This window comes from Contarinia nasturtii, unplaced genomic scaffold, assembly GCF_009176525.2.
Source record: "Contarinia nasturtii isolate CC-2019 unplaced genomic scaffold, AAFC_CNas_1.1 Cnas_scaffold_533, whole genome shotgun sequence".
NCBI classification, from domain to species: domain Eukaryota; kingdom Metazoa; phylum Arthropoda; class Insecta; order Diptera; family Cecidomyiidae; genus Contarinia; species Contarinia nasturtii.
In genome coordinates this window covers 4,931,244-4,945,464 of record NW_022197885.1, presented here as the reverse complement: position 1 = coordinate 4,945,464, position 14,221 = coordinate 4,931,244, and the positions used below count along the sequence as shown (strand labels likewise).

At 33.0% G+C, this 14,221-nt stretch overlaps 2 protein-coding genes across 3 annotated transcripts; one reads left to right on the top strand and one right to left on the bottom strand.

The window, feature by feature from the left end:
* Positions 1-5,401: 5,401 nt before the first annotated feature.
* LOC116339729 lies at positions 5,402-6,692 on the bottom strand. Its single transcript, XM_031765763.1, has 2 exons — positions 5,512-6,692; positions 5,402-5,414 (listed from the first exon to the last, which is right to left on the bottom strand). The coding sequence occupies exons 1-2, from the start codon at positions 6,690-6,692 to the stop codon at positions 5,402-5,404; spliced, it is 1,194 nt and encodes a 397-aa protein (XP_031621623.1).
* A 5,186-nt stretch (positions 6,693-11,878) lies between these two features.
* Positions 11,879-13,691, top strand: LOC116339581 (solute carrier family 35 member B1-like). 2 transcript variants are annotated; one of them, XM_031765541.1, is made up of 4 exons: positions 11,879-12,189; positions 12,446-12,561; positions 12,695-12,950; positions 13,012-13,690. In XM_031765541.1, the coding sequence occupies exons 1-4, from the start codon at positions 11,952-11,954 to the stop codon at positions 13,593-13,595; spliced, it is 1,194 nt and encodes a 397-aa protein (XP_031621401.1). In that variant the 5' UTR covers positions 11,879-11,951; the 3' UTR covers positions 13,596-13,690. The 2 variants fall into 2 exon arrangements, with proteins under 2 accessions (XP_031621401.1, XP_031621402.1); XM_031765542.1 differs by lacking the exon at positions 11,879-12,189 and adding an exon at positions 12,203-12,301 and having other exon boundaries at positions 13,012-13,691.
* The last annotated feature ends 530 nt before the right edge of the window (positions 13,692-14,221 follow it).

Sequence of the window (14,221 nt, the reverse complement as noted above, 5' to 3'; positions counted from 1 at the left end):
ACTCACAAAATATCCCGGATATATATCTATGCTCAGTATATGCTCTGCATAAAATGCATTCTGACTAAGAAGTCAACTTAGATTGAAGTCATTTAAAGTTGATTTGCTTGATTTTTCAGTTGATTCCAATCAGTCTATGTATTTCGGATGGATATCCATCCGAGATATTTTAGAATATCTGGATATTTAACGCAACTGCACAGAGGCAGAGCTGTGTGCGTCACACATATAATCTACGGTATGTCGCTACACGTAAAATACAGACACAGTGTGACTGTGTACGTGTGGCACTTGATACACATATACGTCGCGACATACCGTAGATTTTATTTGCGACGCACACAGCTCTGGCGCTGTGCAGTTGCGTTGAATATCCAGATATTCTAAAATATCTCGGATGGATATCCATCCGAAATACATAGACTGATTCCAATAGAGATAAAATATAACTCAAATCAACTTCAATCATGGCTATAGCCATCTAACGTCCCAAATAGTCTTCTGTTTAAAATCAGAAAAATATACGACTAAAGTTTCCTTTTTTTCCACACGGGCAACATTGTGAAAAATTGTTTGAAAACTATTTCAGTTCGAAGGTCACAAAAAATTAAACCAAAAATATATTTTTAAAATGTTTGGTTTTTTCCAGACCATTTGACTAAAACATGACACGTTTTTTCAAATGTAACACAAATGAAACTCAATTGCTTTTAAACATTATTTTGATTTTATCGCATTACAAATTATTGAATTTCCGAACTCAGTCTTTTTACTCAATTTCATATTATGAAAATAGTGGAACTCGAGACATTCATACCGAAAGTCTCATTTAAATTGTTATGATACCTTTTTAAGATATCCGTTTAACGTTCCTGAATAAAATGGCACATTCTTCAGATGTCAACCGAAATAACATAATTTTATTTGAAAACAATTTTCTCAACAGTTTGCGTCCAATTTATTTCTTTTCACGCGTATTTGGGCAACTCTCGTTTTCTATAGTGATTCACCCAAATGGTGATATTAAAAAAACTCGCGTTAAAGTATTCGATGTATTGTGGTTTCTGATTTCACTGTGTCTCTATACATTTCTTATTTGGTCTTTTCTGCAATATCTTGCACTATCTAAATACCACAGAAGCATTTTATATCTTTGTATTGATATCAATGTCGTTCTCCATTTACTTTTGATAATGATGATCATAATAATGGATGTGTACAACCGAAAGCGTCTCATCGATATTTTAAAAAAAATTACAACTTTCGATAAAAAGGTATGTGAAAAATGAATAATTATTGCAGACACTCAGAAATGCAATTTATTTTCAATTTTGAAGGTCGCCAAATATGGAGTACATCTCGGTTATAAAAAGAAGAGTCGAGAGACTTTAATTGTGTGCTTGATTAGTTTGGCTATTTTTATTATCCCAATCATTTTCGGATTTTTTACACGCGAAGCGAATCGTAATGGCATTGTGCCGTTTGAAATTTATCGATTTTTTGGTATAGTCGGTTTGGCTGGATGTTCATTGTCTATATTTCATTCAAATTATGCTGTACTCATCTTTCTCCTTTGCGATCGCTTCGATATTCTCAACTCACTGCTAAGGTTTGATGTTCAATACGACATTTGATTATTTGTATAAAAAATTCTTATTTTCACAATCAGAAAAAACTTATCGATGAGTGCAGTTACAAACTTGCAAAACATTTATAGTAAAGAAAAGAGAATTACGTTCGTAAAATTTGTTGGTGGCCAGCATGACATGTTAACAGGAATAATGGACAAACTTAACCGTTGTTTTTCGTTGCAAGTACGTATGATTATTGGCAGCCCCAGACGTTTTGTATTCGCTCAACGTGCTTTTTCTAATTTTAGATAATGATTCATTTTGTCATAACATTTTTGCACGCCATTCTAACATTTTTTGCTATTCTTCGTTACATTCTTCGTGATAAAAGTAATTTTGATACCGTGGTCCTGCAATTGATGCCTATGATGTATTTTATGGCATTAGCAATTCTGGGCATTCACAATGGCAGTGTAATAAAAGCAAAGGTAAATTATTGAATTATTTATTGATACACTTCGATGACCGAATTGCTTTACAGGGAAAAAAAACGGCTGAGATAGCACATGAGGTTATTCATTTTTGTCACGATGAAGATCTTATTTCAGAGGTATCTATATTTCTTTAACCAGAGTTTCTGATGCAAGCAACCCGAGGAAAAGATAAACCTCTGAGGACGAGAAAAATTTAGAGCAGAGCACTGAAGGAGAACCTCCTTAAGTGAAGAAGAAAATGTTTTTAACCCGAAACCGATTTTCCTCTTCACCGTCCCTCCCGTCAGAGGAGTAATTCCTGCTACGCGTAAACTTGAAATGGAAGTTTAAGAAATCCTCTCAATAACACAAACTCCAACACTAGAAAAACTAACGATTCGAAAACTCGTGTCTATCCTTTTTATTGATTGTAACATATTTCATTTCTGATCCCAATAGTTGTCTCATATATCTGAACAGATACTATACCGATATCCCAAGGCCACATGTGGACTTTTCAATTTCGATTGGAATTTACTGTATACCGTACGTTTTATTTATTTTTTTTATTTATTCTATATGAAACATGTAATTTGTATAAACTTCAAAACAAGCATATTTCGTTCAAGATGGTTGGTGCGATCACAACATATTTGATGATATTAATTCAATTTGAAGGCGAAACATCAGAGAAGACATAAATAAATCAACATGCTGAAGTATCTTCATCTAATCTTGTCCACTCTTCAACCGTCAACCGAAGTTTTTTGTATAACCACACATTTGTCCATGTTTAGTGAATATTTTTCACACAAAATCATTATCCTATATAGGTATTTTCACCCCATTTAAAATTGTGTGCTCCACCACAAATAAACGAATTTTGTTGAAATAATAAGCGAATTGTGTTCTCCTCCTTTCTCAATGTGATTGTTCCTGAAATTGCTGTAAATGTTAAGATTCAATGTATATATTATGTAAGCTAATTTGAGTATTACGTGGAAGCTATAAATATATGGACAAGTATTTTCGTAAATATCAAAGTATTCATTAAGTCATTTTCTCCGAACGTAAAGGTCTAAACGATTTATTTGTCTAAAGCAAAAATTATTTGAAATAGTATGAAATCATTTCGTTTGGTTAGTATCTTTTCGTTCTTAAAACTGATCAGACAGTTTTCTTGTCACACAAAATGTTGATCAACGCATCATCTAATTTGAACTGATTTGAATTTATAATTGATTGGAATTTTAAAGTCGTCGATGCATTTTAAAAATAAAGAAATTCCAATAACATTCATACAACGGGCATTTATAGTAGGATTTTTGGTGTTTTTCATTTTAAAGTTCGTTGTTTTTATGTTATTCAATGTCAAGAAAACGGCCGAATTTGTGGAATCGTTCTTGGCCACCCTTTTCTGGTATTTACATTTTCTGTGGAAACGAGAAAATATGGAAAAATACCTTGATATTTATCGAGATTCGAGAAACAATTGAAGAAAGTATGTAAATTCGGATATATTTTATTTTTAATGTCATCACGGTGAAAATGAAATATCTTCAAACAATCGAGCAAATCAAAATGTGGACAAAGACATCGTTTAAGTTGTTGTTCAAAGTTTTAATTCCATTTCATTCCTCCATTTCATTCCTCTCAATTGCACTCAATTCACAAAGCTTACAATACGATATTTTTTATAATTCAATTCAGATTAGTCAACGATTTTTCGGAATTTTATAGTCCATTTGTCGAAGTTTTCTCACAAACTCTGTTTATACAAAAAAAGCTACAGAAGCACAACCAAATAAAATTGTGAGTCTTACGTACGTTATCTTAAATTATTCCGAGAAATTATGATATATAATAATAATAATCTTTATTCACCGCCAAAACTGGCTGAATCATTTGAGTTTTTACAATTTTTTATACATTTGTTGGTGGGAAAAAGGTATGTTTATTTATTTATTCACCGTCTGATCACAGACTGAATTTATCTCAAAATTTGTACAATATCGTTTACAATGAAACACTACCCGATCGATACCCAGCTACCAGCCTTTTCGACTTCGGAGTAGCAGATATCGATTGTGTTCACTGTTAATTACTGTTTATTACTACATAAAAGTTACATTTTTCACCTATCAATAAAAATCACATTTTCCAATTTGACAATACTATTTCTAAAAATTTGTCTTGATGCTGATGCCAAAAATTGTTCTCTTACTAAGTTAAAATTTCTACAAGCCACGTAAAATGGTTGATTATGTGCATAGTCTGAAGGAAACGCTCTGACCCTAATCAGTTCTGTATTTCTTAAATTTCTCTGGTTTTCGTTATATTGCAGTCTTGTATATACAATTTTATTTCTTAGTGAACTAGACACTATTTTACCCAAAAGGAGGTCATAAATTAAAAATATAGAGGCATTTATACGCCGTCTCCAAAGCGGTTGAATATTTAAAACATCACATCTAAATTGATACGGTGGTAGCACAAAATTCTCGTCTCTTTGGTAAATAAATCTCAATGTCCATATCACAAAATCTTTCTGAATTGATTCTATTCTATTGGAATGGATACGGTGATATGGTTGCCATACAATACTCGCGTACTCTAACTTTGATCTTACTAGTGCACAGTATAACATTTTTGCAGATTCAATCGTAAACTTATTCTTTAATGTGCGTTTAATAAAACCCATTGCCCCATGTGCACTGGCTGTAATCGCGTCGATGTGATTGACAAATGTCAGCTTCGTGTCAAATACAACTCCCAGATCCTTGTGTATGTTGATCCGTTCAAATGTATGTTGGCCGTTGTTGATCGCATAATCATAGTTGACTATGTTTCCGCTTTTTGAGTATGTCATAACGAAACATTTCTTCAAGTTCAAATGCAGGCTATTTTCAGTACACCATTCGCTCAATTGATTAATGGCATTTTGAAATAATAAGGCATCTATAGGCGATTGTATGGTTCGGATCAATTTCAGATCATCTGCGAATAATAAAACAAGTGCATTTGATACCATTTCGACAATGTCATTAATAAAAACAATAAAAAGACAAGGTCCCAAAATACTTCCCGCTGGTACACCAGATGACACAGTGAAGGTCCGTGACCTTTTTTCACCGATTCCAACAAACTGCGTTCGTTCTGTCAAATAACCATGTATCCATTTGACAAGCTGTCGTCCGAATCCGAATCCTACCAGCTTCTGCAACAATTTCTTGTGGTTCACACGATCGAAGGCTTTCTCAAAATCGGTGTACAGCACATCTGTTTGACATTTTTTGACCATTGAGTCCATCGTGAAATTTACCATTTGGAGTAAATTTGTTGAGGTTGATCGATTTTTCACGAATCCATGCTGATTATGGATAATTTTGGAGTTTACAAATGTGTCGATTTTGTCATACACAACAATTTCAAAAAGTTTGGCTATTGTTGGTATGATCACTACTGGCCTGTAGTTCGCTGCATTGCTCTTTTTACCAGCCTTGTAAATTGGCACAATTCTGGAATTTTTCAATGCTGCCGGAACACATCCTTGATGCATCGATTTACAGAATAGCGCTGTTAATGGTTTCGACAATGAGTGTGCGCAATTCTTTAACACTTTCGGCGATATTCCATCAGGACCGGCTCCTTTGTTCTCGTTGATGGATTGCAATGCATTCAACACATCGGCTTCAGTGATGTCAATGTCAAATGATACGTCTCCGCATTCATCCAGCAATTGATTCAAGTCTATAATGTCGCTTCGTGTGTACTGATTTTCGAAAAAATCAGCGAATAATTCTGCTTTCGATGTGTCTGTGTCTGCAGTCTCATTGTTGTATTCAACAGTGGCCGGAATATCACTTCTCTTTCTTCTGTCGTTTACAAATCGCCAAAAATGTTTCGGATTTAATCTGATTTGCGATTGTATGCGGCTAATGTACGACTGGAATAGTTGACTTTGCAACTGCAAAAACGAATCCGTGATGGTATTGTATTCGTCAAAATTGCCAGTCTCTCTTGCTCGTTTGTATGTTTTCCTCCTAACATTTTTCATGTGCTTCAGATGTTTCGTGTACCATGGTGGATCTGTGCTTTTTTGTACGGTGATTTTTGGAATAAATTGGCCTATTGCCTCGTGTAGAACATTGCCAAATAATTGGAATGCATTCTCGAGGTCATCAATTCGATTTATTCCCAACAAAACATCATTTGTAACGAAAAATTCGTTCATCGCATCGAAATCGGCCGAGTTGTATGCATATATTTCCGACGCCTGCGGGGTTGTGGGCTCATTTCCATCAATTGTCACTTCGACTTCAATTGCCTTGTGCCAGATGTCGGATTTTACCAATGGTCTTGTTGATTCAATCAACGACATCTCATAGAAATTGTTTGTGAAAACAAGATCCAAAACATTTCCGGCCGGATTAACAATATTTGACAGTTGGTGGAATCCACAGTCGAACATTGTGTCAAAAACAGCAATGCCACCTTCTGTAGACACATTCATTGGCAGATAATAATTACCATCGTCTGCTCTGATCCATTTGACACCGGGCTGATTAAAATCGCCGCAGACAATCACAGTGTCATTCTCATTGAATGGAATTAACTTCACAATCTCCGAGAATTCCAGGAATTTCATAGTCTCATGTACTGACCGAATGTACACAGCAAATACATATACATTGCACGAATCGAAAGCAATTTTGACACATACATGCTCCAGGCCACTATTCTCCGATAGTATCACTTTCTCACTGTTGAATTTGCATTCCACCGCGATCAAGACACCACCACCGTCGATTCTGTCGCTTGTGTGTTCCGACCGATCACCACGATACACGTTATATCGTTTCCCGAAATGCTCAATGTTTGTAATACTTTTTTGTAGCCAAGTTTCAAAGAAAGAGATTATCTGAAATGGACACGATTTCGTGGCTAATCGTATCTCATCGACTTTGTCTCGAATAGAATGTGTATTCTGAATATACACATTTAATTTGATTTGATTCGAGACTATTTTTGGCGAGGTTTTTGCTTGTTTTTGATGTGGTGTCAATTTTTGTTCTATTTCTCTTTCGGTGATGGTGATTTCGTTGTGCTCGATGTTTGTGCGAGTCCGTTCGGTGATTTCCCAGTAATGTTGGTCGTTGATCCGGTAAAATCCATTAAATCTGTTTCCGGTGGCTTGCTGATGTTTTTCGGATTTAATGCAGGGAAAAAATCACCTAAAGTTTTGTTCTGCAAGAACTCACGCACAAGAACATCTTCTTCCCACACTTCCGGATTGATCAAAATGTCAAAATCGTCCTCATTTAATTCGATTTTGAATGAAACGAACTTCAATGTAGTGACATCCTTGTCTCTTTTCACCAGTTTGTGCACATTGAATTTCGATTGTTCGTTTACCGATGTTTCATTCACAATGTAATCGATAATTTCTTCGGGTGTTGTCATTGGCTTGAAGCCAGATATCCGAATTGCCTTTTTGAACACCGGTTTTTCAATTCGTTTCGGCTTGACTACAACACTCAGACGATGTGATGCTGATTTTGTACCCATTTTTGGTTGTGGGGCTTCAAATTTCGAGGTTTTATTTTTCGGAATAATTTTCGGTGTAATTTTCGGTGAGTTCTCAATGCGCGGTCGTTTCGCCGAATGAGACTGTGCACCACTTCGTAATGCATCAGCGAATGATTTGGCTGGGGTATGGAAAAACGATGATTTTGAGGCATTTGTCAGTGAAATATTGCGTGGAACAATTTTCTTTTGTGTCGAATCGGTTCGGGCGATAGATTTATGAGCCAAAAATTGTGTATCCTCGTGAATGTCGTTGGCTTTGCTAGTCAATTCCGAAATCATACCTGTTAAAATGTTCAATTTCGATAAAATCGAACCATCCATATCCGATTTTGCCTCGGCAAAACCAACATCAGTCAATTTTGTTTGACGCGATTTGGATGCACCACTCAGTGTTGACACCTTCTCCGTAATTTTCCTTTGAATCGGTTTGGATGGACCACTCGGTGTTGTCATTTTGTCGGTCAACCTCGATGCTCGAACTGCTTTTGATTCACCACTCGGTATATTCAGTTTCCCGCTTAAATCATCCAATGACAGCGGTTCACAACAAACAAACAGAGTGCACGGCAAAATCGCATACATAACCGCATTTTCTCCCAATTTTATTTGCACTGTTTCGAATTTTTCATTTACATTTTCGCATTTGTCAATGCCAAAACAACGCAAAAAACACAAATTTCCACATTTGGCACATTTTTCTTTCGGTCCGGACACATTTTTCGGTTCACAAGTGTCTCTATCACATTTATGCACCATTGTGCAATGCAATGTATCTGCACACCAAATGTTGAATGTTTGTTTAAATGTTTTCACACAAAATATCAAATAACGTCAATGCACTCGATTGTATTCTAATAAATAGTCACTAAAATAATGTTTTCGGTCAGTTTTTAATACATAAATCGCACATTTAATATTTTTAAAAACAAAAAAACGATAGACACATAGAGAGTGTAAACAAACACATTTGACAGTTGACAGTTGTATATTAAAAAAAAAAACAGTATGAATCAGTGATATACTATGGTAAACATCTGATCACCGTTAAAAACCACATCTTTTCAATAATAATCTTACGACCACATACGATATTCTAACGGTCACCCACACGGTCCACCATATAAGACCTTAAGATAGAAAATATCTATGAAAATATTAAGTCCGAGATATTGAGATCTTTTATGCACATTCACTCAATTTCATATGATTTTTAAATAATATTTAAAGTTCGTAAGATATAGTCACTTTATAAAACATTGATTATAATTTTATTTGTTTGGTACAACCTGATTCTTTCTATTATTTCTATTTTTCGCTATTAAGACTTATGTATGCACGAAAATAAAGAAATAGCTATTTTGAGTAACCCATGAATATAATCGGTTAGTATTTTTGGTATTAAACTATGAAAGGAAATTTGTTTTCTATTATTTTGGCGATCAACTAAAGAGTGCCTTCGAAGACTTGCACGAATCAATTTATCTAAGTGATTGGCAATCATTAACTATAAAATTTCGAAAAAAATATTGTAACCATGTTAATGGTGGCCCATCAGCTCGTTTACATGCGCGGATTCGGTGAATATCATTGTACTCAGAGTTATTATGATTATTTATTCGTTACGCATATTCATTCTTTTTTATTTCAAATTCATACTTGTTGACTGTTGTTGTCAACAAGTTTCTTTTTACTCAGAATAGAAAAACTGATTAACTTGTTGAACTGTGACATAGTATCAATTTTAACGTGCGTAACACAAATACAAGCATACATACATTTAACCTTTAACCTTGTCCTTATTCATATTATATGGTCATGTAAATTTTAAATTAAATCAAATGATTTAATTGATTTGAATAGTGTATTTCAATTCAAATGATTTGATTTTTTCATTTTTATTTGAATTTTTTTTAAACAAACCAATAAATAAAACATCATTTGTTACATTCACTTTTTCACATTTTTGGTTGCTTAGGTTTTACATTCGTTTGAAATTCAAATATTTAAATGACCAAAAATGTGAAAAATTAAATGTAAAACATGATGTTTCGAATATTAAATTATTCATTGATTTGATTTGATTTTTTTGAAATCAAAATAAAAAAGTCAAATCATTTAATTTCATGTAAAAAATATAAAATAGTGTATAAAATATACACTAAAAATAAATATACACTAAATATATAGTTTTATATAGTGTATAAAATATACACTACTTTATACAAATATACTTCAAATTATGAATTACTGAACTTACGATTTTTTGATTTAACAATTTGTACTTTACAAGTTTTTGAACGGGTGAATTGATAAAAATTCTATTTATAGTTTTGAATTCATATAATTTTCTACTTTACATTGATTTTTACTTTCAGACCATTCGAATATCATACGATTACTTTACTACTTTGAACGACTTTTTATAATTCAAAAACGAGTTCTTCATTGGCATTCGTTTAAAATGGAAATCAAAAATCCTGTGGTCAGATCTACTCTTCTATCTCTTGAGAACTCTCTTCATTTTTATAAACTGGTTAAATTCGTTCAACTTCTCTTTTTGCATAACTATGATATATATCGAAACGACGTAAAACGTAATATTTGTGTATATTATTAAATACTATATGTTACTTGTTGGCACGATAACTCATTTCCTTTATTAACTGCAGAAAAATATATAAAGTCGAATACATGAATTTCAACTTTAATAACGCACTTGTTATTATTTCACAGCTAACCGAAAATTTAATATCTCACTAACTATTTTCCAACTTAACTAACCACTTTATAATTTGCCCTTAATTTATAAAATCTATTCAATCAGATGAAAGTATTGTTCGAATCGATGAACACACAATTTGGAGAAGAGTTGTTTCAAGTGGAGAGTCATTTTGGTAAAGGTCGACAACTTGAGACATACTTTTCAACAGAACAAGTTCTCTTGATTTTTTTTTATTTTTTTATAGACTGATCAGCTGATCTATATAATGAGATCAGAAATGTTATATTCAAAATATTGGTGTTCAGTAACAAGAAGGTTTTAAAATTTATTTATTATCAATTGATAATATGAATGATTTTAAAATGATTTTGGCAAATTGTTGATTTGAGAAGCACTGCTTAAATCACAATCAAATTGTACATTGTAATTTCAGGTGTCAAATCCTATTTATTATTTATTATATTTGAAGAGTTCATAAATCAATTGATTTAAAATCCAAAATTGAGAACGCTACCAAAGTGTTAGTCATGTGCATGTATGTCAATTGGACTTTTGAACGCCAAATAATATTCTCTCAAAAAATGAGTAGACAGAAAGATTGTCAAATTGTAACTTGTTCTTTTGACATGTCTCCTTTGTGTGATATTCTTAGTTTTTTTATTTTACCACATGAATGAAAAGTGAATTATCCATATGTATTCTGCTTTCTAATGCCATGATGGAAATGTTATTTTTATTCGTAAATTTCACCTAATGCCTTAAATAGAAACCTCATGACTATCTCCAACTGATTTTTTTATGCTTGTTGATTTTTGATCGAAGAGATAAATAGAATTGACCGATAAAATTCGCGACTTAAGAATAGACCTGGTTGATCCATAAGGTTGAACAACAAAATCAATTTGTGTTGATAGAGTTGAAATGAACAAAGCAAATATGGATGAGTTTGTTTACGAAGATGCGATACGAATTGAAGTGGAATATCCCATTGAATTAGAGTGCTCAGAATTGTGTTGTTGTTTCCTTTGTCTCAAACTGTTCAAGATAAAAAAAATCAAGCTTCAGTGGCAGTGTCATAAATAGAATATCATCCAATTTCGTAATGAATTGTGGTTCGATGCTCAGGTAATTGATAATTTTTTTTGAAAATTTCTTGGAATTGTATTTCTGTCATTGACAATCTTGTTTATTAAAAAAAAATCTTCTGTTTTTTGTTGATGGTATCTAAATTTCGATAGAAATACGATATAGTCTCACCATTGAGATGATATTGTTGTTGACGCATTACACTTGTCAACAATATAATATGAAAATAGTCGCAACTCACGTATTTATTTAATCATAGCCAAAATACAATCATAACCTCATATCTTTTGAAAGTCTCTTAACTCCCATTGGAAATGCCTCTCACACACGCGTCATTCATTCTTGACAAATATATCAGACGGATCGAGCTATTTTTTTGCATAAGATAACTTTACTTCTTATCGTATTCCACTATAAATATGACCGATTCTCTCAAGTGACGCTCAATTCAGCTCTAGACGTGTCACGGTAAAAATCGTTGAAAGAAATAAAAATTTAAACTCCTCAAAAATGTATTCGTCGGTGGTAAATACAATAAAACATCACTGGAAATGTAATGGAAAAGTTAAGTTCATTTTCGTTGCGTTGGGTATATTCGTGTCGTTTGTGTATGTTGGAATTTTTCAAGAAAAAATTATGAAAGGCTGTTATGGTGATCCGAGTGATAAATGCAAAAATGGCGAAAAGTTTAAATTTGCGGTGACTTTAGTGTTTGTTAAAAGTTTTTTGGGATTGGTGTTTATCAAAGGTAGTACTTTCGATTTTAAGTGCAGTTAAACTCTTTCTTTTAGGTGCAATTAAATTCATCAACATTGCAATGTGTTATTGCGAAAAAGTGTCGAATATGATCGATGCATTGTGTATGTGCTATTATTAATTAAATTCTACACTTATATTTAAAAAAGCTTAAACAAATATTTAAAAAAATAATTAAATTTCATTTAACAACTGTCAAAACAAATATTATAATACAAAAAAAATCGATTTTAATTCTCTTCATTCAGTCATGAATTTAATACATCCAGAGAAGAAAAAAGACACAACCCATTTTATGTATTATGCATCATCCGCCGCAGCAAATTCATTGTCGATGGTCGGTGCTAATATGTCTTTGCGATGGGTATGTATATGTTTAACGTTTATAGCTAGAGTTTTGAACAAATTTTAAAATTGTAAAAAAGTCGAAGAAGATCATGTTAATTCATTCGTTTTCTCAAAAGGTTTTTTCAATTCTTAATTTCTTTCTTTACCAGGTATCATACCCCGCTCAAGTGATTATCAAGTCAGCAAAACCGCTTTCGGTAATGTTATTAGGACTCATGTTCTGTAAACGTTACACAATTCAGCGCTACTTTTTCGTGTTGGTCATTGTAACTGGTGTGGTGGTATTTAAATTATTTGAAGCAAAAGAAGAAAAACCAGTAAAGACCAAAACAGAAAATCATGAAATATCCGACATGTACCAAATGTTTGGAACGTGTTTGTTGATTTTCAGTTTGACAATGGACGGTCAGTTTGAATTTCAGTCAATGTGAAATGTCATCATTACAGTTTCGTTTCCAATTTTTAGGTGTCCTCGGTGCCATACAAGATAGAATGAGATCAATTCACGCACCAACTTTTCGTCAATTAATGTTTAACACATATCTTTGGGGTTGTGGTTACCTAATCATAGTCATTTTGGTGACAAAAGAATTTTTGGGCGTTTTCCCATTTATTGGTCGTCATCCTGAAGTATTGTGGCACTTTTTGACATTCGGTATGGCCGATGCCATCGGAAATGTATTTATCTTTACAATGATCTCATGTTTTGGTGCATTGGCATGCTCTGTCACAGGCACCGTTCGAAAATTCTTCTCCGTTATATTTTCGATCATATTCTTTGGTCATCCATCGACACTTTTACAATGGTTCGGTGCATGTTTAGTATTCGCTGCATTATTGGCTGATGCATTCTTTGGCAAAAATAAGAAAAAATCGGTAAAAGAATTGGAAAATGAAGATATTGAAAAAGGAGAATCATCAGGTAGTGATGGATCGAAAGTTGAATGTGTTGAAAATATCGGAAAAGGAGAAAATGTCACAGAAAAAGGAGCGGACATCCAGACTGTTTCGGTTCATTCGGTTCAGAAAGGAGACGAAAATAGATACTAGTTAGTTTTGCCTTTTTTTTAGTAAATATTTTTATTATTTTTGTATTTATTTTCGCAAGTATTTAATAAATAAATAAACAAAACAGAAAAATAAACAAAAAAATAGCGAATTTCAATTAAACACATCTCTCAATTCAACCGCAAATAACATCAACAAAATTGTTCACTCAACAATAGATATAGTATGGCCCTGATATACGTTGGATTTCTTTGAATAATAAAATTCCCTTAAAATTTACAAGCATTTCAAGTAGTTCGTCATATAAATGACGTATTCGGATAGGAAATAAACTTCATTGTTTTATTACACTCTTGTTTTTTCTCTTTGCAATATGTGTAACACTTCATTTATCTGTGTAATCTCAGTTTCTCAAGCGGTATTGATAAAGATTTATCAAACTTTTTATAGAATCGAAGCCAACATCATCGTCTGTTGCTGTTGTTTATGAATTTGCTCGTTCAACAACCACTCAACATTGATTTAATTCGGTGTGAATTTTCCACTGATTCTCACGCCGTATCGCGTAGAAAAAAATCTCAATGGGTCAAATAAATATTGCAGTCGTTCTATTTTTTGTGTACACTATACAGGTACACTTAACAATGTTTATGCGTTGTTCTTTACTT

Excerpts from the sequence above, each read along its gene's own strand:
- LOC116339729 (XM_031765763.1), bottom strand. The coding sequence starts at position 6,692 with ATGAAATTCCTGGAATTCTCGGAGATTGTGAAGTTAATTCCATTCAAT.
- LOC116339581 (XM_031765541.1), top strand. The coding sequence starts at position 11,952 with ATGTATTCGTCGGTGGTAAATACAATAAAACATCACTGGAAATGTAAT. Across the intron at positions 12,190-12,445 it reads GGGATTGGTGTTTATCAAAG|TCATGAATTTAATACATCCA; the intron begins GTAGTACTTTCG and ends CTCTTCATTCAG. Across the intron at positions 12,562-12,694 it reads CTAATATGTCTTTGCGATGG|GTATCATACCCCGCTCAAGT; the intron begins GTATGTATATGT and ends TTTCTTTACCAG.